The sequence below is a fragment of the Venustampulla echinocandica genome (assembly GCF_003357145.1).
Source record: "Venustampulla echinocandica strain BP 5553 chromosome Unknown scaffold_6, whole genome shotgun sequence".
Lineage (NCBI taxonomy): Eukaryota > Fungi > Ascomycota > Leotiomycetes > Helotiales > Pleuroascaceae > Venustampulla > Venustampulla echinocandica.
In genome coordinates this window covers 1341186-1363983 of record NW_022474211.1, presented here as the reverse complement: position 1 = coordinate 1363983, position 22798 = coordinate 1341186, and the positions used below count along the sequence as shown (strand labels likewise).

General features: G+C 47.6%; 9 protein-coding genes across 9 annotated transcripts; 5 read left to right on the top strand and 4 right to left on the bottom strand.

The window, feature by feature from the left end:
* Positions 1–137: 137 nt before the first annotated feature.
* On the top strand, positions 138–1708 carry BP5553_07857 (Ubiquinone biosynthesis monooxygenase COQ6, mitochondrial; the record flags this gene model as incomplete). The annotated part of the gene is made up of 2 exons (XM_032016480.1): positions 138–330; positions 408–1708. The coding sequence occupies 2 exons, from the start codon at positions 138–140 to the stop codon at positions 1706–1708; spliced, it is 1494 nt and encodes a 497-aa protein (XP_031867711.1).
* Positions 1709–2184: 476 nt separating this feature from the next.
* BP5553_07856 (putative ubiquitin-conjugating enzyme E2 W) lies at positions 2185–2800 on the bottom strand (the record flags this gene model as incomplete). Its single annotated transcript, XM_032016479.1, has 3 exons — positions 2185–2453; positions 2543–2693; positions 2759–2800. 3 exons carry the CDS (start codon positions 2798–2800, stop codon positions 2185–2187), a joined length of 462 nt encoding a protein of 153 aa, XP_031867710.1.
* Positions 2801–4264: 1464 nt separating this feature from the next.
* BP5553_07855 (Protein kinase-like (PK-like)) lies at positions 4265–5760 on the top strand (the record flags this gene model as incomplete). The annotated part of the gene is made up of 5 exons (XM_032016478.1): positions 4265–4359; positions 4413–4620; positions 4675–4831; positions 4885–5270; positions 5323–5760. 5 exons carry the CDS (start codon positions 4265–4267, stop codon positions 5758–5760), a joined length of 1284 nt encoding a protein of 427 aa, XP_031867709.1.
* Positions 5761–7155: 1395 nt separating this feature from the next.
* BP5553_07854 (uncharacterized protein) lies at positions 7156–8602 on the bottom strand (the record flags this gene model as incomplete). The annotated part of the gene is made up of 2 exons (XM_032016477.1): positions 7156–8220; positions 8276–8602. 2 exons carry the CDS (start codon positions 8600–8602, stop codon positions 7156–7158), a joined length of 1392 nt encoding a protein of 463 aa, XP_031867708.1.
* A 1433-nt stretch (positions 8603–10035) lies between these two features.
* On the bottom strand, positions 10036–11841 carry BP5553_07853 (Class II aaRS and biotin synthetase; the record flags this gene model as incomplete). Its single annotated transcript, XM_032016476.1, has 3 exons — positions 10036–10443; positions 10490–11730; positions 11787–11841. The coding sequence occupies 3 exons, from the start codon at positions 11839–11841 to the stop codon at positions 10036–10038; spliced, it is 1704 nt and encodes a 567-aa protein (XP_031867707.1).
* Positions 11842–12253: 412 nt separating this feature from the next.
* Positions 12254–14549, top strand: BP5553_07852 (Sec1 family protein; the record flags this gene model as incomplete). Its single annotated transcript, XM_032016475.1, has 4 exons — positions 12254–12331; positions 12396–12591; positions 12783–14387; positions 14449–14549. The coding sequence occupies 4 exons, from the start codon at positions 12254–12256 to the stop codon at positions 14547–14549; spliced, it is 1980 nt and encodes a 659-aa protein (XP_031867706.1).
* A 748-nt stretch (positions 14550–15297) lies between these two features.
* BP5553_07851 (Uncharacterized protein) lies at positions 15298–18616 on the top strand (the record flags this gene model as incomplete). The annotated part of the gene is made up of 2 exons (XM_032016474.1): positions 15298–15581; positions 15688–18616. The coding sequence occupies 2 exons, from the start codon at positions 15298–15300 to the stop codon at positions 18614–18616; spliced, it is 3213 nt and encodes a 1070-aa protein (XP_031867705.1).
* Positions 18617–19002: 386 nt separating this feature from the next.
* Positions 19003–19994, top strand: BP5553_07850 (putative F-actin capping protein beta subunit; the record flags this gene model as incomplete). Its single annotated transcript, XM_032016473.1, has 3 exons — positions 19003–19034; positions 19095–19525; positions 19603–19994. The coding sequence occupies 3 exons, from the start codon at positions 19003–19005 to the stop codon at positions 19992–19994; spliced, it is 855 nt and encodes a 284-aa protein (XP_031867704.1).
* Positions 19995–22165: 2171 nt separating this feature from the next.
* Positions 22166–22435, bottom strand: BP5553_07849 (uncharacterized protein; the record flags this gene model as incomplete). Its single annotated transcript, XM_032016472.1, has 1 exon — positions 22166–22435. One exon carries the CDS (start codon positions 22433–22435, stop codon positions 22166–22168), a length of 270 nt encoding a protein of 89 aa, XP_031867703.1.
* Between the last annotated feature and the right edge of the window lie 363 nt (positions 22436–22798).

The following is a 22798-nucleotide window of genomic DNA, read 5'->3' as shown; positions in this document are numbered from 1 at the left end:
ACCTATGTACCTACCTACGTTAGGTAATCTACGAAGTACAGTTTCCGCCAGTTCACGTGATATTCATAGAGCTCATCAATCGTTCGATTAGGAATTATACTTCTTTGCTAATTAACTATAGAGTTAACCATCACAAAATGAGGCCTCTGCAGTCTCCTCTCCAAGCACGGCAGCTTTCCGAGTATGTCTGCAATAACTGCACCCGCCAATTGCGGCGACAACGACGCCGTTATGCTACCACAACCTTGACTACGTCCTCCAACCCTGACATCTACGACGTAGTCTGCGTCGGCGGCGGGCCAGCAGGATTGAGTCTTCTAGCAGCTCTCCGTATAGTCTACCCTTCTTTATCCTCGTCACATATACTTTTGAACTACAATCCAAGCTAACAATTCGATGTACCATAGGCTCCAACCCAGCAACATCCCGCCTCAAGATTGCCCTCGTGGAATCCCAATCCCTCACCCCAATACGCTCGTTCTCCCTCCCTCCCACACAATTCTCCAATAGATGTAGCTCCCTAACGCCATCTTCTGTGCGTTTTCTGCAGAGCATCGGGGCATGGAAGTTCGTCAAGCGGGAGAGGGTACAAGCTTATCGCGAGATGAGGGTTTGGGATGGTGTCAGCGGGGCGAGTATTGATTTCGACACTGCTGCTCTAGGACCTGGTGGGAAGGACGGTGTAATTGCTTATATGAACGAAAATCTCAACCTTACCTCGGCGCTGCTGCAACGGATTGATGAGCTGGGTGGTGTGGACGTGCTGGATGGGCAGAAAGTGGCTGATATCAGATTGGGAGAGGAGGGTGAGGATGTCGATTTAAGCAGTTGGCCGGTGGTGAAGGTCAGCGGGGGAAGAGAGATTACTGCCCGTCTACTGGTTGGCGCGGATGGTGCGAATAGTCCTGTTAGGGCTTTTGCGGGTATTCAGAGTAGGGGCTGGGACTATGAGAGGCATGGTGTTGTTGCTACGTTGAAGATGGAGGGGCCTGGGTGGGGTGGGGAGGACCATAAGATTGCATATCAGAGGTTCTTGCCCACGGGGCCAATTGCTATGCTTCCTCTCCCGGGGAGCTATAGTACGTTGGTGTGGTCGACGACTCCAGAGTTGGCAGCCAAATTGAAGAGTCTCAATGAGCAAGATTTTGTGAGCATGGTTAACGCAGGGCTCAGATTATCGCCGACGGATCTAAAGTACCTGCATTCGATGCCGGAAGGACAGACGGATGAGGCTACTTGGAGAGAACAACATACTCCTTTCGAGACGAACAAAATCCCCCAGCGAGTCGTCGGTGTACAGGAAGGAACTATAGCTTCGTTTCCGCTTAAGTTCAGACACGCAGATACATATATTGGGGAACGAATCGCCCTCGTCGGTGACGCAGCACACACCGTGCATCCTCTCGCTGGACAGGGTCTCAACCAGGGCCAAGGGGATGTTGAGAGTTTAGCAAAGACGATCGAATACAGCGTTACCCACGGACAAGATATTGGCGTGCAGCTGTCACTGGAGGCCTATAACGCCGAGAGATATGCGCAGAATAATCTGCTGATGGGCGTGATGGATAAGTTACATAAGCTGTATGCGGTTGAAAGTGGCCCGGTTGTGGCTCTGAGGAGCTTAGGTCTCAGAGCTGTGGATGGATTGGGGCCGCTGAAGGGGTTTTTTATGAAGCAGGCTGCTGGGACAGGGGTCAAGGTCTTCTGAATACTGTATGGAATAATAGGAATGGCTAATTGTACTACCGTATTCCATATGGTAGTCATCGGTGTATCAATAGATGATGGGTTTGGAAATCGGCTTTGCTATCTCAGATCTTCCTTGACCTTATTCAAATCTTCGCTCATAGTTCCACCAGTGTCAGAAATCTCATCCGCGATTGAAAATCAAGATGTTCGTCTCTCTGTCCTTCTGTCCGAACAAGATTGATTGGATAGCGATTGGAATTCGCCCGTAGGTTAGTTCTCAAATATCGAACGTAAAGTAGAACCCTAACTCCGCGCTATAATGCTGTTAAAAATCGGCATTCACATCCTTTGCCGGTATGCATTTCCGCCTTCCATGGTTTTTGCAATGTATCCACCGTTCCACATCATCACATCAAGCATGTCCGGAGTTCTCCTCCATATAAATGATTATGTCGTATGCACCTGCGCCAACCGCTTCTCGAAAGTGACAGCCTTCTAAACCGTATTGTCATGATAATAAAAATCAATATCTCTCGGTCGTCGTCTATTACTCGCCACAAACTGCTCATCCCCCTCAGGCCGTTCGTTTTTCGTGTTCCCCGTTAACATGCTCTGGAGACTCATGCATATACTCTCGACGTTCTGGACGGGGCTCCAGCCCTGCGTGCCGAGGAGATCGAGACAGATTATGCCGTTGGAGTAGATGTGCGGGTGCATTGGGATGGGGCGATCGGGGCCGGCGACGAATGTTACTTCTGGGGGTTCTATAAAGTATGCGCGCGTTAGTTCTCAGGTATCATTCTTGAGCGGTGGGGATGATCGCCATGGAGTAACCGTAAGGAGAAAAGCATACCGATGGGATATGAAGAGCTGAATTTAAATTTTAAGCGGTAAGTTTGGCCCATGTATATTGGGTTTGCGTCTAGGACTTGGATGTCGAGGAGCCATTCTTGAAAGCCTTCGGCGGTGACGAGTGCGATTCCTGGTGGTAGATTTCCGTGGACCTGCGACAGAAGGGGGTCAGAATGCAGTCTCTAATGTTGTAGCGGGTATGCAGATGTATGCGGACCTTTGCCAACTCCTTCCCCAGGCGCTTCGTTGCGAAAGACATCGTTCTGTTGCCTGCCCTTCCAATGTCTCAAGCCTGACCAGATCAGTTGTATGTCCGGGCCCGCGTCTGGAGTTTTCAGTGTCGTATGATTCAGATTCTCCCTCGATTTTGTTCGGGGCTGTAGAGGTGGAGTTATATCTATAGTTATGACGCCTTTTGACCAAGATGGTTGAGGTGAGGGTTTCTGAATGCTGATCTGGTCCAGGTGTTGATGGTGTTGTTGTTGGTTGTTGACCGTGGGGTTCGCACTACTTGCTTGGTATTAGGAGTTTCGTACCCGTCTTATCGGAGAAGTTATCGGTACTCGAGCCTTGCTAGTACGAAGTACTTGTAGCGAGACTTGTAACTACCGCTACTGTATCACTATTACGTAGGTACCAGGTACCTAATAATACCGACTGAGGCAGGAATTGGAAGCTGGTTGCTGTAGCCTCTTAGTTTCGGGCAATATATGTTCTATATGTCAGGGTATTACTTTGTGCTTACACTTGGCTTGAAATGGCTTTATGAGATAAGTATAGGTATTATGTTCGAAGCCGTGGGGATAGAGATCGGCTTGACTCGTGAGCCTTGTTATATGCCGAAATGGGTAATGTAGCTTTTGCAATAGCCTTTGTAGCGGGTTTGCGCATATTCACATTCACATTGAGTAGTTGTATTATGCCCAGGAAATGGAACATAGCTGCCAATGCTAAAAACTCCACTCTCAATCCTGATTCACGGTGTACAGTTCTTCGTTCATTGCTACTGTGTATTCCATGTGATGATAATCATCTGCAGCACTTCCAAGGCTGATAGCCGCCGTGGAGTGCTGAGCCACAATCAACAACCAGCCACTCTCCACTGCCCCTCAGCTGCGACGCCCCCTGAAGCACTGGCGCAGACACGAGGCAGAGCAGCGGTTCCCGCTGTTATTATTTGTTTCTTTGTTCGATCTTCTCCAGCTCACCTTCTTGTGATCGTGATCTTGATCTGGTTGGCATTCCCAGAGTCAGTGAACATTATTACTTGGCTTCGTTGCTGTTGATTGCGCCTATTCTGCCAGCGCAACTGAGGCCTTGACCCCACCATCAGCACTTGGCCCTCCTCTACAACTCCACCACGAAGTCGTCCCCCGCGCAATTCAGCTCAGCCCAGCTCAGCTCAGTCCAGTGCTCCATTCTTGAGCTGCCGCCTTCAACCAGATAGCTCCCTCAGAACTCTGCGAGAAGTTCTAGGACATACCGGAAAGCGCAACTACGCACGCATAGCATAATTAGGCCGTGTTCGCACACAGTCGTTGGCAGTCACGATGAGTTGTAAGTAGGCGACGCTCAGATATGCACCCTTATTCTTTATCTGCAAGACATCTCCACATAATGTCCTTGTTCTTGTTCGCTCTGGCGGTGCAATGCAAGGATGAATGGCCTGGGACAGCATTCATGCCTTCTCTCCAGTTTCCTCGTTTCTATGTATTATAATATAATGAGGGTTTTGCTAAGTATAAGGGCGGCTTTCGCCCTTTCAGTTGCTGGTATGCTCAGCAAGTTCCATGGCCAGCCTGAAAGCTATGATAAGAAGTATGGTTCCAGCCCCCTTTGTAAGGATTTAGCTAATCTATTTCATTCGTCAGGGCGAAATACAAATTCGGTCGAACCCTCGGTGCGGGAACATATGGCATTGTCCGAGAGGCAGACGGGCCAACAGGAAAGGTCGCTATAAAAATCATCCTCAAGAAGAATGTCAAGGGCAACGAGCAAATGGTGTACGATGAACTCGAAATGCTGCAATGCCTGAAGCACCCACATATTGTCCAGTTCGTGGACTGGTTTGAGTCGAGGGTAGGCTTGGAGCGCATATTGGTGGAGCTAAATAAAGGCTTATAAGTTCAACAGGATAAATACTATATCGTCACGGAACTTGCTACTGGGGGAGAATTGTTCGATCGTATCTGCGAGCAGGGCAAATTCACAGAGAAGGATGCCTCCCAAACTATCCGACAAGTCCTTGAAGCTGTTGACTACCTACATGACAACAATGTCGTGCACCGAGGTTAGTAAATCAAGGATCCCGGTATATTGATATCAATATCTAACCGTGCGAAGATCTCAAACCTGAAAATCTACTCTATCTTACAGCAAAACCCCAGTCCGACCTTGTTCTTGCCGACTTTGGAATCGCCAAGATGCTTGATTCCAAAGACGAGGTGCTGACAACCATGGCTGGGTCATTTGGCTATGCCGCCCCTGAAATCATGTTAAAGAGGGGCCACGGGAAGCCTGTAGATATGTGGTCTATGGGTGTCATCACCTACACCCTCCTTTGCGGATACTCTCCTTTCCGAAGCGAGAATATCCAGGATCTTGTCGACGAGTGCAGCAGCGGGAAAGTTATCTTCCACGAAAGATACTGGAAGGAAGTTAGCGATGATGCAAAGGACTTCATAGGACATTTACTGCAGCCAAATCCAGATGACAGACTATCAAGCAAGGTAAATTTCCTCTCGAATTGACTCATTCTGCCTCCTGCTAAGAATAGCACAGGAAACATTAAAGCATCCATGGCTCAGCGGTGAGAACGCCACCGACCACAATCTTCTACCTGAGATCAGGGCATATATTGCCAAGGCACGCCTCCGCCGCGGTATCGAGTTCGTCAAGCTTGCAAACCGCATCGAAGCGCTCAAGATGCAAGAGGATGACGAGGAGTCCGGGCCCGGCCAAAACGACGTTCCACAGGACTCGTCGAAAGCTGCAGCTGGAGCAGCGCTTCCCGGACAAGCTGCTGGTGCTACCCCAGGGCCCAGTACCGATAGTGCCCCCGCACCTGCCAAGAGGAGCCTGAGCAATATTGCCAAGGGTGCCATTTTCAAAGAGGTAGTATTGGCGAAGGTAAAGGAGATGAAGGAACAGGAGAATGTGCTGAAGGTGGAACAGGAAGCGCAGGCAGCTGCCTCCAAGACCAAGAGCTTCCCGCAATAAGATGGCTTTTTACGTCTTTTAGCTTGATACCCGCAATGGGATGCGTGCGTTTTACTTCCTTTCTTGACTCTATTTACCATGCATGGTGGGATTGGAATCTTTGATAGCCTAAATGAAATGAAAATCATATAAGAGGCTCTTTGATATAACATAACAGTTAGGATTTTCTACAGATTCCCCAACTCTAATCTTTTTTTATGTATTGAAAACTAGTACAACGTGCAATAATGCTTTGGGTCACAACTAGGAGAACACATTAGTGTAGAATGTCAACGTTTGGATTTATTGTGCAAATATGTCAGAAACACCGCACGCAAGCTTACCTCCCCATACTATTATCTCTTCCCTCCCCATAGGCTAGTGCTTCAGTGTCCCTAGTTAGTTCATCGATATCAGATAGTTGACAACCGATAGCCCTAGTCTATTAGAACCTTGAAGCTAGGTGAGTACACAAGCTTCTCTCCATCCTTCTCTTGAAAACGAAATTATCCGAGTGCATCAACATCGAGGCTGAAGGACATTGTGGAGGCAGTTCCAAAGGATGCCATGTCTTCGAGTGTAAAAGTCTCAACAAAGATGAGGCTTTGCAAATAATCGGCCAGCCTCGTCAGAATATCCATGACCTCATAGATCACACAACCCTAAACGGACTATGCCCAAATAAGCGGACACTAGCAATAGGCCGCCAAAAAACAGTAATGAATTTTTGGTTCCGAGAAGGCTGAAGAGAAATGGGCATCCCATCCGCCCTGCAGATTAGTAGTTGGGTGGGTGACCACCAGCGAATACCTGTAGTTGTAGTTGTATGTTTATTTTATTTTTTTGCTTAAACATTTTAATATTAGCTAGCTGTACCAAGTCTGCCATAGTTAAAAATAAATAAGTTTAATTACTAATAGAGTGCAGTGCTTTTCAGTAAGCTTTGTTAGAATTAAGTTAACTAGGTAGATAATCATATATCGTTATTCTAGGCGAATCAAATTTAACCTGTGACACTACAGTTTATGTTAAAATATTACTACTTTATTAATTAAATACGCATTTTCTATAGCATAAGATGCTGCTATTCAAACATCCAATCCAAAGATTTCAGTAAGTAAAAATACCTTGGGTAATGCCATACACACTCGATAGTATATATATCTTGAACGATAGGACCAAGTCGGGGGGTTTTCATACTAAGAAATACAAAACACAAGAGAAGGTCTTTCAATTTTCATTTTCATCTTCCATTCAACATTATCTTATCATCAACCATCAAGTAAGTTATAATCCGCATCATCAAACTTCCCCCTCCCCAATATATAATTTATCATCAATCCATATATACATGCCCAAACAAAAGAAAGAAAACCGCCATCATAATACCAACACGTCCATAAGAAGGTCATTTACCTAATTCATTAAAAAGTTGCCGCCGATCTCAATCTCGCATAACGCGCTCTCGCAGAGTACTTGGTATTTCTCGCCATCGAAACGCTCCCTTTTCCAGCCAGATTCTTTGAGGCGTTTTATTCTCTCGTGGAGTGATGATGATGGAGCTGGTTGGGAGGTTTCTGTCTCTGTCTGTGTTTGTGTCGTTATTGAGATGGGGTTGTGGTCTGGTGTCTTGGGCGAGGTGAGAGGGAAGGGCGTGACGAGGAAAAGATTAGGGAGGCTGGAGCGGTGGGTTCGCCGAACTGTGGTTAAGGTTTGGATTTGTGCTTGGATGTTGGCGATGTGGTAGTCCAAGCGAGGGGTGAATGAAGAGAGGTTGTGGCGGTAGTGGGTGAGGGTGGGGACGTTGACTGGTTTGGGTGTTTGCTGTTCTTGGGGAGAGAGAGCAGGCTGTAGGGGCGTAGAGGTGTTAGTGGGATAAGAGTATGCCCGTACGCGTGATACATTGTCGGATAGGACAAAGGGTATGATTTTGGAGTCCAAGTTGGTGGGTAATATGGTCGGAGAGAGGCCGTCGTGTGTTGGCGGGCTGGGGAACCGAGCTAGGATGTCATCCGACGAGAGGTCGGTTTCTGATTCTAGTGTTGGGAGGTGCATTGAGAATGAGACTTTCTTCTTCCTACGCAACGGCTGAGGGTTGATGATCTCCGTACTTGATGAGACGGAAGAGAATCTTACATGCCCCTTTTCTGAATCTGAAGGGCTTACCGGAGACTCGACACTAGAAGATGCTATCGAAGACTCGGAAGACTGTGAGAATATGGAATCCACAGAGGACCGTATGCTCGATGATATCGAGGAATTAGAGAGGCGGTCTTTAGGCTGCGTCGCTCGAACTATATGTGGCTCTGTGGTGAAGGCTGCAAAGCCCATGTATGACTGTGCTTTTTTGAAGTATGAGAGGGACTCTTGGAAGAATTGGAGTTTGGTGGAAGAGTTGTTGTGCAGGGCGCGGGCAGCGAGTTCTAGGGAGGTGGCTGCGATGAAGCAGAGGTATATTAAGCGGAGCGGATGGATTTGATACTATTTGCCTGTTAGATTGGCTTCGAGGGGAGATGAGTGGGGTCCATGAACGCACTGGATCGCTGATGCCGTTAAGTATTTGCTTGCAACGCGCCGAGCATTGCTTATACTGCCCCTTAAGGTATAAGCCCTTTACTTCTTCCATGACTTCTTTCCACTCTGCGGGTGTATCTGGAACGACTATGAGAGCAGCCGTAGAACTTGGGCGGGTTGGCTTTGCAGATTTAGGTGGAGGCGCTGGAGGTTCTGCTGCTGAAGGTTCGGAGTCTTTGGCGGGAGGTGCTGGAGGAGTTGGAGATTCCGCTCTCAGAGGATCTGGTTGCGGTACTGGCGGACTTTTATCAACCGCCAGCTTATGAAAATGGGAGATCAGCCGCGCCATCTTGTTTGAGCGTCCCATTGTTTCGGTGATTATATTGTAGTTTATCAGTTAAGGTTTGCTTCAGATTGGTGTCGGATGAGTATCTGCCGGATTAGGCGAGGAGGAAGAGCCTTTGATATTCACGACTTTGAGTCTCAAAGATAATTCATTCGAAGTAGTACCAGTAGGAAGATTGGAGGCAAAAGCCAAGTTGTAGAATATGTTGGGGCTGGTTGGTTGGCATTAAGCTCGGCCTGTTTACTTCTAACCTCTGGCCAGCAAAAGCTATCATAAACGAGATGCCATATAAAAATTAGATACAACAGCAAACAGAAAAAGGAAAGAAAGCGCAAAAGTCTCCGAGCGCCTCTATAACTATATAGGTCTGCGCCCCCCGCAAAGATACAGCATGTCTGTGCCTACGAACACCTCCCCTTGGGAAATTGACCGGCGGCTGCGGTGCAGGATTGCTCACCAACCTTGTTTGATAGCGGAACCAGACCTGGGTCCTGGTCAAAATATATATTGACAACAGTTGAGAGCCTTGCCGCAAGGCATCTGACCTCGTCGCAGACCTCGCAGGAGCTAAATCTCATGGGGAGATCGACCAACTTTGGCGGGAGGACCGTCGAAACGAAACACCGCATTGACGTCGGGCATGTGAAGCGGCGATATTTTGCATTGGCTCAGGCCCCTTCTCTCACCGTTGCAGCGACAAGTGTCTGAGCACTACTGTGCGCAAACATCTCTCCGTCCAACGGCGATACGTATGACGGGGCACAGTTCGTCTGAGGATCATGTCGGTATGAGGGCTCGAGAGCCGGGACCCTGCAGTAGTTATTATCACCAGTACGAGTACTGTACTTCGGACGTAGTAGTGCTCGGTGCGCATTATTGCGCTATCATAGTTCCGCTAGATCCAACCGGAGGCGGGAATCAAATCAGAGGGGCGGGCTGAGCGGAAAATGGGAAAGGAGAAAGGGAATGGGGAAGAAAGGAACGACAGGGTTTCTGTAAGCCTCGCGCCTAAATGGCGTCTATAACTGGAGGCGTTTGAAAGGGAAAGCCTCAACTATGCTATAGGATGGCGAATATGCGAAGGCGATCATATTGCTGAATTATTCCTCATTGCGATATTAGAATTCCACGGTAGTTGGGGACTTAGGGCCAAGTTGAATGGTTCGAACCAAAGGGTCCGGGGAGATTCATCTCATCGCATGAAGGTAGAGTCTGCCCTGTGTGAAATGAGATTAACTTAATTGGAGATCATAAGATCCCAGATCAGCGCCATGGAATATTTCTGCCGAATTGGGAAAAGAGCAGTAAAGCGATTCAGGTTTTGCTCTTTCAAGATACCCCTCAATTTTCCACTCTACCGCTTGCGCCTAGCTATGATGTCCATCTGTAATGCTCCAACCCACTCGCACTCGTACATCCGTAATTTTGAATTGTGATTATGAAGCAGGTACGGCTGGGATAGCTTCTTGTGAAGTAGAGGAGACCTCCGCGGGGGCTTCGGTGAGCGCGGCACCTTCTAGGCCTTTCGTTGGCTGGGGCTCAGGCACAGGCTCAGGCTCACCCCGTATTCCACCAACAACCTTTAGTCCCGCGGCCTCCTGAACAAGTTCCTCTAAATTTGACTTGCGCAGTATGCGTTTCCTGACCTCAGGTACGAGGTCGTCAAGGCTGACCATGACGCCTTCTTTCTCAGGGTGACCATCTCGAAGTCCCATCTCCTTAATCTTGACTTTACCTTGAGCCATTTCGTCCTCACCGATAACGACGCATAATGGGCAGCCATTCTTCTCAGCTGCGTTAAATTGATTCCCCAGTTTTGGCTTGATTTTGTAGAGAAACTCAGCCTGTATATCTTATCAGCAACTTGGCCTTAACTGCAAACGTGGATACTCTTGCCTTTATCCCAGCCTCCCACAGCTTGGTGCAAATGGATAGTCTCTCCTCCAAGAGCCCAGTAAAGCCCTTGCCACCAAATGCCATAACAAAAACTTCGGTTTCGTTATTCCGAACCTGTTCTGCGTTCTTGTCGGCTGCCATTCTGGCTTTGGTAATGGAGAAAATCCGGTCCACACCAAATGAAATACCAACACAAGGAATTTGATTCTTGCCAGAGAACATCCCCACGAGATTGTCGTAACGGCCACCTGCGGCTACACTGCCAACGCCAACGCTCGGATCCGATGAGCGATCCTCATCAAAATCCACGCCACCCTTTTTGCCGGAGGATTTCTTCGAAGGCTTGGGGGTTGCAGCTGCAGCTGCAGCGACAGATGTGCTTGCAAGGGGAGCCGAGCCTTCCGTCACAACCTCGAAGATCATGCCGGTGTAGTAGTCGAGCCCACGTGCTAAACTCAGGTCGAACGAGACATTTTCTAGGGCGTTAAAAGCTTTCAAATAGGTGAAGAGCAGCTCCATATCTGCCAAACCAGCCTTCATAGATGCATTTGCCATTAGCGTTGCATCGTCTTGCAGTTTGCTTAACAGATCTTTCTGACCCTTCAGCACGACATATTCTCCAATCTTATCGGCTACTTCCTCCGCAAGGCCCTTATCCTCTGTCATTTCCCTGCGAACTTCTGCCCATGGTGATTTGTCTAGCTTGTCGACCGCAGATGATATCGTACGAATCTTCTCGCTTGGTACACCGCAGACCTCAAAAATTCCGTCCAATATTTTGCGGTGATTGAGCTTGATCGTATATCGTCCGTTCCAGCCAAGTCCCTCAAAAATTTCAGTGGTAATACGTACAATCTCTGCGTCGGGAAGCATCGGATCATACACGCCCGCAATATCAAAATCGCACTGGTAGAATTCTCGCATGCGGCCTTTTGTCATTGCTGGTTGATCCCGTCTGTAGACTTTCGCAATGTGATAGCGCTTAATCGCCTGGCAATCTCGATTCATCGCCAGCCATCTTGCGAATGGGACGGTTAGGTCATATCTCAAGGAGCAGATCTCTCCTCCTTGGTCCGCAAGGTCGTATATGAGCTTGCTGTCCTCGCCGTATTTTCCGGAGAGGATATCCTTTAGTTCGAAGACTGGTGTATCGATTGTAACCGCACCGTGGCGCTTGAAAACATCAGTGATGGTGGAGAAGATTTTGTCTCGGATCACCATGTCCTTTCCCTCCCCTATGTGAATGCTGTTAGATTCCGTACGTTCTCAAGGCAACATATGGCATACATACAATCCTTCGTCCCCTTGGGAGTCTTCAGCTCAAACTTTTGCCCCTTGGGAGCCATATCTGTGTCTGCGGCGTTTTGTATGAACCCCGCGACTGTTCTGAGTAAACGTGGGGAGGTCGAGAATCGCGCCCTAGCTTGAGGTTGAGGAACTGATCGAAAGGGGCCTGGGTTTCGTGGCAATTGTAATGATCTTGCAGATCTACCAAGGCGTAGGCTAAAGGTCTTCATTCAACCACACAAAGAATAAATGGGGTTGGGCGGGTTCTGGTGGTGGAATGTCTAAATTCCTGAGTCACTGGTTGGATGGTGGAATGGCCGCATCGCAAGGCTGAAATTCTTGGTTGTGCCCCAGTCTCGCTTGTGTGGGGTCTTTGATCCGCGATGCGACCGCCATTGTACTGTACTGTACATGTAGCTTCTGTTTACTTGCTAGAACTACATCAGCATCAACCCGCATGTAGAGCTCACCATGGCTCCTCATGCTGGGTTTGATACCGACCAGATAAAAGAGAAGTTGAAGAAAGATCTGCTGTACTTGCTAGAGGGTGTAAGTAAGGCTTCCGACCAACACGAGCTTGCCCAAGGCGTTGGCTGACCAGTCCGGTATCCAGGTCCGTGGAAAGAAGAACTTGGTAATTGAGAAGGACCTGGCTGGACCAATAGGCATATTCGTCAAATTCTCGACTCTGCAGGACTACGGGGTTGACAAGGTCTTCCTGCTGGAAAATGGCAACGCGGATGTCAGTCAGCGAAATGTGGTGTTCATCGCCAGAGGGGAGTGTGCAAGGCAAGCTCAATCAATAGCCGGTATGTCGATATTTGAGAGCTCTCTACCTTCGTCTTTCCAATTCTTATGATATGCGGTGGCTCTTATTTCCACCCTAATTTGTTAGTTGTGAGCCCGATTTGGGTGTCCATTTATTCGGAATGGTTGAGAGTACCACTTTTGTCGAAACTATATGCAAGCGATTTGGCCATTATATGCTGATGCTCTCAAGACCACATCAAGCGTATGCAGCGCGAGAGCCAAACTGGACATGAATTCTCGGTATTCTGGGTGCCTCGACGAACTCTTGTTACTGAGAAGATCCTCGAAGAAGCGGGCGTTTTGGGCGACACGAACATCGCTGAATTCCCTCTCTATTTCCTTCCCCTCGAGCAGGACTTGCTATCTCTTGAATTGGACGACTCGTTTGCCGACCTTTATCTTCGGAAAGATCCCACCCCGATATTTTTACTGGCACGTGCGTTAATGCTCATCCAGCAGAAGAATGGTCTTTTCCCGCGAATAACTGGGAAAGGTGACAATGCCAAGAAGCTCGCAGATCTGCTTGCGCGAATGCGGCGGGAAGCGATCGCTGGGGAAGATTCCAATGAAAGCAACAAGCTAGGCCTTACGCCGAGCACGACTATCGAAAGTTTGATTGTCATCGATCGCGAAGTCGACTACACTACTCCGCTACTCACTCAATTAACATACGAGGGATTGATAGATGAGGTTGTGGGGATTCAAAACAATCAAGCCGAGGTTGATTCGTCTATTGTGGGAGCTGCTCCTCAGCCTCCACCAGGATCATCGAAAGCTGTGGGTGCGGCACCCGCACAAGCAAAGAAGAGAAAGATTTTACTAGATTCTTCAGACAAGCTGTACCACCAGCTAAGAGACGCCAATTTTGCGATTGTTGGCGGTTTACTGAACAAGGTGGCCAAACGCCTGCAGACGGATTACGAAAGTCGGCATGGTACCAAGAATACGGCAGAACTTCGAGAATTCGTGAACAAACTCCCGGGTTATCAAGCCGAGCAACAAAGCTTAAAGATCCATACTGGGCTCGCGGAAGAGATTACGAGGCATACTCGCACTGATCAGTTCAGTAGGTTGCTTGAGGTGCAGCAAAACCTCGCAGCAGGTGCCGATCCAGCCTCTCAACATGATTCAATTGAGGAGCTTGTTGCTAGAGATGCGCCTCTCATAGATGTCTTGCGAATTTTGTGTCTAGAATCTTGTATTAGTGGTGGCATCAAACCCCGCGAATTGGAGAATTTCAAGAAAATGATCCTGCAGGCGTACGGCTACCAGCACATACTCACGCTTGACGCCCTCGAAAAGCTTCAGCTCCTCCTTTCGCGAACATCTCCCATGGCTACAATGATCCCGATGTCAGGAGGTGGGGTGCATACTGGCACGAAGACGAATTACACATATTTGCGCAAAGCTCTTCGCTTGATAGTGGACGAAGTCAATGAGCAGGATCCAAATGACATTGCGTATGTTTACAGCGGCTATGCGCCATTGTCGGTGCGCTTGGTTCAATGTATCCTACAGAAGCAATATTTGACGTCGATCACTCGAGGCGGACATGCAAACAATGCTGGCGTGGTCACTGGTGGAGCAGCACAAGGCTGGCGGGGTTTCGAGGAAGCCGTTAAGCATGTCCGCGGACAGACATTTGACGAAATGCAGAAGGGGGAGGACAAAGCCGTCAAGGCTAGAGCTCTTCTCACTGGTAGCGGGGATAAGAAGACCGTTCTCGTAGTCTTCGTAGGTGGCATAACCTTCACCGAGATCGCTGCTCTGAGATTCATTGCCAAAAAGGAAGAAGGTATGTGTATTCAAATGCCAATGCTATTGCGCTCGCCGCTAATGATGCTCTCTATGTTTAGCACGAAAACAAATAGTGATATGTACGACTTCGATAATTAGTGGAAACAAGATGATGGATGCGGCGATTGAGAAGGGTTCCTTTGGGAAGAACAGTATATAGAGAGGTCCCCTCCTGCAAGAGTTTATAACGGTGATGATGGCGGCGAACAGTACCATCCATCCTAGAGGCGGTAAAAGTCTCTACGAGTAATGTAATGTCATTGAGCAATTGCGACGAACTCTTTCATTAGATAGATAATCTACCATGAACTGTTATCCTACTCCGTATATGATTTGATTTTGATTTTGAACTTGAGCTTGATGTGCACATTCCTGACTCGTGTTAACGAAGACGTCGGAAGAAGCTCTGCCCAGGATCGCCAATTTGAAGTTCCACGTGATGCATCGCTCGGGTCGCATCGTTCTCGTTCTCATTTGGGCCGAGCGTCCTGAGAAGATCTTGATGTATTCATATACATATCGTACGACACGACAACCCAACAACCCCTTTCGGTCCCAAGGAAAGAAGAATTCGTTTCGCTCAGCGGCATTGTTGGCTCGGACTCATATGTGTGGCTGGGACCGGGACTTGGGGACTATAAAGGGATAACAACCGATGCGACAGGTGAGATCACTCCACGTGGTGATGCGTATATCAGTATCAAGTCGGTGTAAGGGCACTAATGTTGTTGCGCAGGCCGTCGAGGGGAATCCTCTAAGGTCTGAATGATCTTTGGTAGTGGAGTGGCTTCAATACCCCTGATATGATTTCGAATGGGAAATTCGAGTAGCATTGCTCTCCCAACCGTAACGACGGCCCATATATTTCGAGGAAATCATACAAAGTCACAGGACTTGAAGACCCAAACATGGCGGCAGCAATGGAGACTCACATGCCACAGCATGATGATCTAAATTTGATGGGACTACAAGAACTTGACTCGCATCTCTCAATATTCGAGTCGAATCCCGGGAGAGATTCGTCTACTCCGGGTGCCATGTCAAACTCTGCTTCTATTTCCACCGCTGATAACCCCTCCAATACAATCATTGTTGAAACACCTCAAGATATATATCCACGGAAGGCTCAACCGGAGATTTATCTTCATGGTAACGGTGGATATCATAAATCGTTATCGCCCAATGTTAACCAGTATGTCACCATTGTTCTTTCCTATGATGTTAAAGTTTAAATCCCATCGAGTAATTTGTGAGGATATACCCTCCAAGCAAAACTCTATTAATACCCCTGACCTTAGACCCGAAAGCACCTCGAAGTCCGCATCTAGGGACAATGTGCATCTAAGACCTGAGAGCGTCCGCGATTCTATGACTTCCTCAATGACCACAGATCTCGACGAGGCTTCATCGGCCTTATCCTCAATATCGAGTAAAGGAACATCTCCGACAGGTTTTGAGGGCAGCTCTAGAGAAAATACAAATGGTGCTTCGCGGTCTGGAAAACGTCGTCAAAAATATGATGTTCGGCCAAAAGTCTCAATACCGACTGATATTGCTCCCTCGGAGTATGCAAGACAGTGTATAGCTGCTGCGGAATCGTCACGTTTGAATCCATACAGCCTACACACAGAAGAACATGCTATGCTACGCAATCACCTCACGCATCAGCAGGTTACAACTTACCTTAATATACGCAATGGCATCTTGAGGCTATGGACGAGAAATCCCCTCATTGGCGTTATGCGAGAGGAAGCTATTGGGTGTGCCAAGGATGCGCGGTGGTTTGACATTGCAGCTACCTGCCATGAGTGGCTCGTACGACGTGGCTACATCAATTACGGCTGTCTCGAGCATCAATCTTCCAGCACTGAAAATAAGAAACCAAGGTCGAATAAACGAAAGCGGAAAACAGTTGCCGTTATTGGGGCTGGTATGTCCGGTTTGGGCTGTGCGAGACAACTGGAAGGCCTCTTCGCTGAATTCGAGGATCGCTTTCGGGAGATTGGTGAGGAGCGTCCACGAGTCATTGTTTTGGAAGGGAGAGATAGAATTGGTGGAAGGGTATATTCCCGCCCATTCAAGTCGAAGCCGCCAAATCCCACGCTCAGATATGGAAGTCGGCATACTGCGGAAATGGGAGGTATGATCATCACTGGATTCGATCGCGGAAACCCTCTGAATATCATCGTCCGAGGCCAATTGGCTTTACCATACCATGCTCTGAAACCAGATACGACGATTTACGATGCTACTGGCAAGCCTGTAGATGCCAATCGAGACCAATTTGCGGAGAAACTCTTTAATTACATCCTCGATCGTGTTAGCGAATACAAATTCAAAATACCAACGCCGCCAACCGCTAATGGAGATAAAGATCTGTTAGACGCAGGTCGAGACGTAAATGCGGAGGGCACCAGAAAGATCAGCGAGCTCGAAGACGATCCATCTCTATCCACCGAAACCACTGCCAGCAACCGGTCTCCACCTAGTGAAGTGCAAATGATTCCTATAGCTTCTGACAGACTTACTGGCCGAGCGCATGTTGAGCTTGGCATTCCCGCTGTGCATACAGCAGCCTATAAAGCACAAGAAATTGGCTGGCTTCTACGACCTGACGTAGGGATTGAGTTTGATTTAGACCTCGAAACAGCCGTCAGCTCGAAGTATGCTACTCTAGGCTCGGTATTTGACGAAGCGATTCGCCAGTATACCAGGATTGTTGACTTTACGCCCCTTGATTTGCGCTTGATCAACTGGCATGTTGCAAACCTTGAATATAGCAATGCTATCACTTGCAACAAGTTGAGTTTAGGCGGGTGGGACCTCGATGCCGGCAATGAATGGGAAGGCAAGCACACAATGGTTATGGGCGGGTATCAACAAGTTCCCCGAGGCCTTCTGAACTGCCCGCAACCCCTGGATGTAAAGAAGGGGTGTAAAGTCAATAAGATCACCTATAGTACTGAAAACAGTGCTTCCCCGTCAAAGATTGAGTGTGAGAATGGGGAGATCATCGAAGCTGATTGCATTGTCTCAACCATACCATTGGGGGTCCTAAAGCGCCAAAACATATCTTTCCAGCCACCGTTACCAGATTACAAGACCGGTGCTATTCAGCGCATTGGCTATGGGATTTTGAACAAGCTCGTGCTGGTGTACCGTGAACCATTCTGGGACCAAAGTCGAGACATCTTTGGTACTCTACGTAACCCCCCCGATCGATTCAGCTTAGACCAAGCGGATTATTTCTCGCAAAGAGGTCGTTTCTTCCAATGGTTTAATTGCACTAAGACTTCCGGTCTGCCAACTTTAATCGCTCTCATGGCTGGTGATGCAGCGTTCCAAACGGAGAAGACATCCAACGAAGCCGTCATCGCCGAGGCGACCGCCGTACTAAAAACTGTCTTTGGCCCAACAGTGCCGACACCAGTTGAGGCGGTGATAACCAGGTGGGGTCAAGACGAGTTTTCTCGCGGCAGCTATTCATATACCGGACCGAACTTCCGCCCAGATGACTACGAGGTCATGGCCCAACCTATTGGAAACCTTTTCTTTGCCGGTGAGCACACTTGCGGTACTCACCCAGCCACTGTTCATGGTGCATATATTTCTGGATTAAGAGCAGCGTCCGAGGTCTTGGAATCCATGATTGGGCCCATCAAAATTCCGGAACCTCTTGTCCTACCCAAAGAGTCATCATCGAAAAGGAAATCCGATGCCCTCCAAGATGCTAAAACTCCAAAACAAGTGCGCCTTGAGGCCTACGAGATTGAGGTATGGAATGCAATTTGGACGAAGCTTGGTGACCGGCCTTGGAAACCTGAAAACAAGTATGCCAATCCTTACAGGATGTACAGCAAAGAAAAATGGGAAGAAGCCAAGAAGAAATGTGAAGAAGGCCGGAGACCAGGCAAGGGAAAGCCCATTCCAAATGAGGTGAAGAAAATGGTTACCAAGATGTGGAAGGAAGCGCCAGAAGAAGAGAAGAAACCATACGTTGAGCGTGCTGATGTTCAAAAAGAAGCTTATGCTGTTGCAATGGCCGAATACAGCATTAAAGCAGCAAAATGGGATAAAGATGCTGCAGAATTCAGAGGGGAATATGTGAGAGAGCACCCCAGCATTCCTGGTCCTGGCGAGGAGGTTGATAGTCCAGGTAGAAGGCAAAGGAAAGCAAAACGGATCAGTGGATATGCCGAGGATTCTGGGTCGGACATCAACGTATGAAGGTATTGATTTAGCATTGTACAATCAGTCGGAGCTTGGGAGTCACTGGGGAGCATTATTACAAGGGGCTAAGGAGCATGACGGTTTGAGCTGAGCATTAGAAAAAGTACGGCATCGCACTTATCTATGTAATTGAAAGACGTTCTAAACCCAAAAGTGTATAATATGCATGATGATATTTCGGTTCCGGGCAAGCTTTGAGCGTATCCACTTTGCTTTACGTTCATCACCTCTCTGCTTCGTAGAAGTAATCCTCGCTTAAGCTTGTTGTGAATGCAACCTGGAACGCCGACGACCCCTCGAACCCCTCCATCCAAATCCTAAGCTCCCGCAACACACCTCCCAACATCAACCTTAACCTTAAAATCAAAAACCTCGCTATCAATATGGCAGAAGTTGATCCATTTGATAGTGCCCTGTAAGTTTTCATAGTATTCTGCTGTTATCTCGTTCATCCTCGCGCTAACCCAGCCAACAGCGACCTCCTCCGCCGCCTCGACCCCAAACACACCTCAACACATCTCAACTCCCTCATATCACTCGTTCCCTCCCTCACCGAAGACCTCCTATCATCTGTAGATCAGCCTCTCACTATCGCTCGCTGCCGCAAAACAGGCCGCGACTACCTACTCTGCGACTACAACCGCGACGGCGATAGCTACCGCTCGCCTTGGTCTGGCGAGTTTGAAACTCCTGCGGGAGGCAGTGGCCCCGGTGGTGTAGACGACCAGGGTAATAATGAAGGTGCTGGGGAGGGTGCTGTGCCGAGCTTGCTGGTGAGGCAGATGGAGATTAGAGCCAATGAGGCATTTGATGTTTATCGGGAGCTTTATTATGAGGGTGGTGTCTCGAGCGTTTATTTCTGGAACTTGGATGATGGCTTTGCTGGAGTAGTGTTACTGAAGAAAGGTTAGTTGCTTTTTGTCTTCGATGGGGATTCAGCGGATGCGTAGGGAGGTTATGAATAACAAGCTAATGGGTGACAGTTGCTACGCCATCAGGGAAGAGTGAGGGGGCCTGGGATTCAATCCACGTGTTTGAGGCTGTTGATCGGGCTCGAACGGCACATTACAAGCTTACAAGCACGGTGATTCTACACTTGTCGACGGGCAGTGATAACTTGGGCGAGATGGAGCTCAGCGGGAACATGACACGGCAAATTGAGAGCGATCTACCTGTCGAGGATGATGCTTCACATATTGCTAATATCGGCAAGCTGGTGGAGGATATGGAGCTGAAGATGAGAAATCTGTTGCAGGAGGTTTATTTTGGGAAAGCCAAAGATGTAGTTGGTGATCTGAGGAGTATTGCACCTTTGACCGAGGCGAATAAGGATAAGGCGACGCATCAAGAGATGATCAATTCAATGAAGCGGTGATATAACGAACTCATGGAATTGATTGGAACAGTATTGGGGAAATTTACAATGTGCGTACCCAATCAAGATCTCTATAATCTAGTTCGAAAACAAACTGTAGGTACTGGCATATACCAGTTACCATCTTGGAGTATCCTTTTCAAATCGACTCCAAATTTATTGTACATCTCTATGATTGCTTCAACCTGTTTTCTGCCCCTTGTTCATTCTTCTCACCAACTAAACCGCTCATTCCTACCTAATAAAATTTTTTAATCGTATGATTCGAATAACTATTCTAAGAAAGCTCCTAGAAACCTTACAGTATCTCTTTCCGACTACAAGGCCATATTACTTTTCCAGTTTAACAGACGAGGGAGGCTAATATTGCCATTAGAGAACCAATAAACAAGCCCTTAATCGCTTCTACCTGGGGCTAGTTATGATATATCACTCTCTAACTATGACCCCCAAGGCACTGTGCATTGGATAACTTTACCTAGTTGCAAACAGCAAATGAGCCAAAACATGACTCGGGTATAGGTCAACTAAACCAAGAACCTATTAAATCTAGAATCAACCATTATTCAGTTCCGCAGAAACTAGTCTCACGCCTAGACCGGAGAGTGAGAAGATCGTACATGGGTTAGTGAATCCAGAACTCTCTCAACTTGAGTAAAGAAAAACGCTAACAGATATATCCGGCATCTTTTTCAAATTCCTTCCAGCCTATGCGTCTTCGCCATCCTACCGAGAAGGACATACCTGCGCATTCTATCTGCAGTGGCGGGTGTCGACCCTATGGCTAGTATTATGGCTTTTAAGTGTATATACCACAACATGATGCATGTCCCTTTGGCCAACTCAGGTACGTAAGTATACATTACATATAAGAATCAGCTGTCATTGTTTCCATTCTTTCTTCCAACTGCGCTATTGCTGTCAGCTTTTGCTACTACTGTCAGTAGTCAACTTTTGCTACTACGGTGAATATTTGCTATTGCTGTTACTTGAACGTGAAAATATTTTTACATTTAACTAGTTTTGAAAGGGTTTTCCTTAATGTCCACGAAAAAGAATCTAGTTGGAATGCTCTTAGCTGTTGTGGGCTGGGACACAGTAATGCGCTAGTCCCGTCTTCGTTTATCTCATAGGTATGCATCCATTGATGCTTATATGGCGCAACGTAGACGACCGTAAAACCCGCATTTTTCAATATGGGAGTGCCCGCGGTGAAGGCATTATTGGGGTTCCTAGGCTAGTTGAATAATAAGGCAACAGGAGGCATATTCTCAATGGATCTTCCTTCGTCCCTGGCATCGACAAGGGCTAGGCTGAAGGCTTGGTAATATTGTGCTCGAGAAGTCTACGATCATAACGATATAGCAGTGGTCCCAGTGGCTATATTTAATGATAAATTTCAACACTTGCCTCTATTTGTATTCCTCTTGTTGTCCCGTATATGCTTTGTTCATCCTTAAGGTTATGCGTTATAAGTGTACCTTAAACCAGTGCTGAAATTAAGCCCAAAGACATGCTTTTTTACCGACACTCTATTAGTTCAAGGCGCAGCTACCAAAACTTTGTATAGAAAATAATATTCGCCCGCTCAAACGGCATGGTGGGAGGGAGAAGTACAGTGGCATCCTACCTAGTGGAACTATAATACATAAACCTTCCTATATGCTTCGAGATCGGGGGAGGGCAGTGACGAATAGTTCTTTAGAATCAATCGCTAGTTTACAGAACTGTAGGCAGATAGGCCCCGATGGGTATCACAAGCGGACTAGGGATAAACGAAACTTCTACGACATTAAAAATGACCACAAACAGACTTGTCATCACTGGGGCTACCAAAGCGCAGTTCGGGCTTTGGATAAGGGGGAGATCCCCACTGGAGACCTGAAAATCTTCCAGAAAAGATATGGACATCTACCTGTCAAATTCACGGCAGACAAGTGAAGATGGATTCCATGACTCACAACATGTTAGGGGAATTAGATAATCATGTTTTTGCTTTGCCTAACATACTGAATGGTGATGTGCTTGCTTTAGAGCCAAATTTACAGCTACTACAATGACAGTAATATCATACTTTGACAGCTTTAGCAAAGACTGACAGTAGCAGCAAAAATAAAGCCACACTTTGAAGCGAGGTTGGTAACGTCGCTCGATTATCACAGTCGTCGAAGTCAAGCGTTCGGATCGTTGTCGTCGGGTTCATCTAGCTCAAAGACATCGACCTTGCCTTCCTTGCCGGACTCAGGAAAACTGTCGCCTAACTCAGGAATAGTGTCGCCAGACTTAAGAGTAGTGTCGCCAGGCTCTTCGAACGTCCCAACTGCAAACCTACTATTCGGCGGCTGTTTGGATACGTGAATCTTGCGGATAATCTCGATATTCAGGTACCTTCTAGGTTGTTGATTCCTCCACGTCAGCAAAGGCGGTCTTCTTATTGGCATCGCTGTCGGCTCAGAACGATATGGCTTGTAAATGATATATACGGCAGTGGATCTCGAGACATACTTTGCCACAAGCTTGATCCGTTCATTCTCCAGTTTGCGTGCTAGCTATAGCCCGCTGAAAGTATTGTACCATCTCAACCATCGCGTAACTATGTACCAGATAGGTAGGAAGAAGCATATTTCCGGATCCATAGTCATAAGCGTAGAACCTGCCAGCAGATGTGATAGGTTAAGGGTTTCGCTACATATTTCTTCGGGAATCCCCTGGGCGTCACTGGGCGTTTGAGTCTGACTAAGAGAGGCAAAAATATGCTACGCAAGATATCCGTCAAGACTCAAGATCTACATCACCCAATTTCG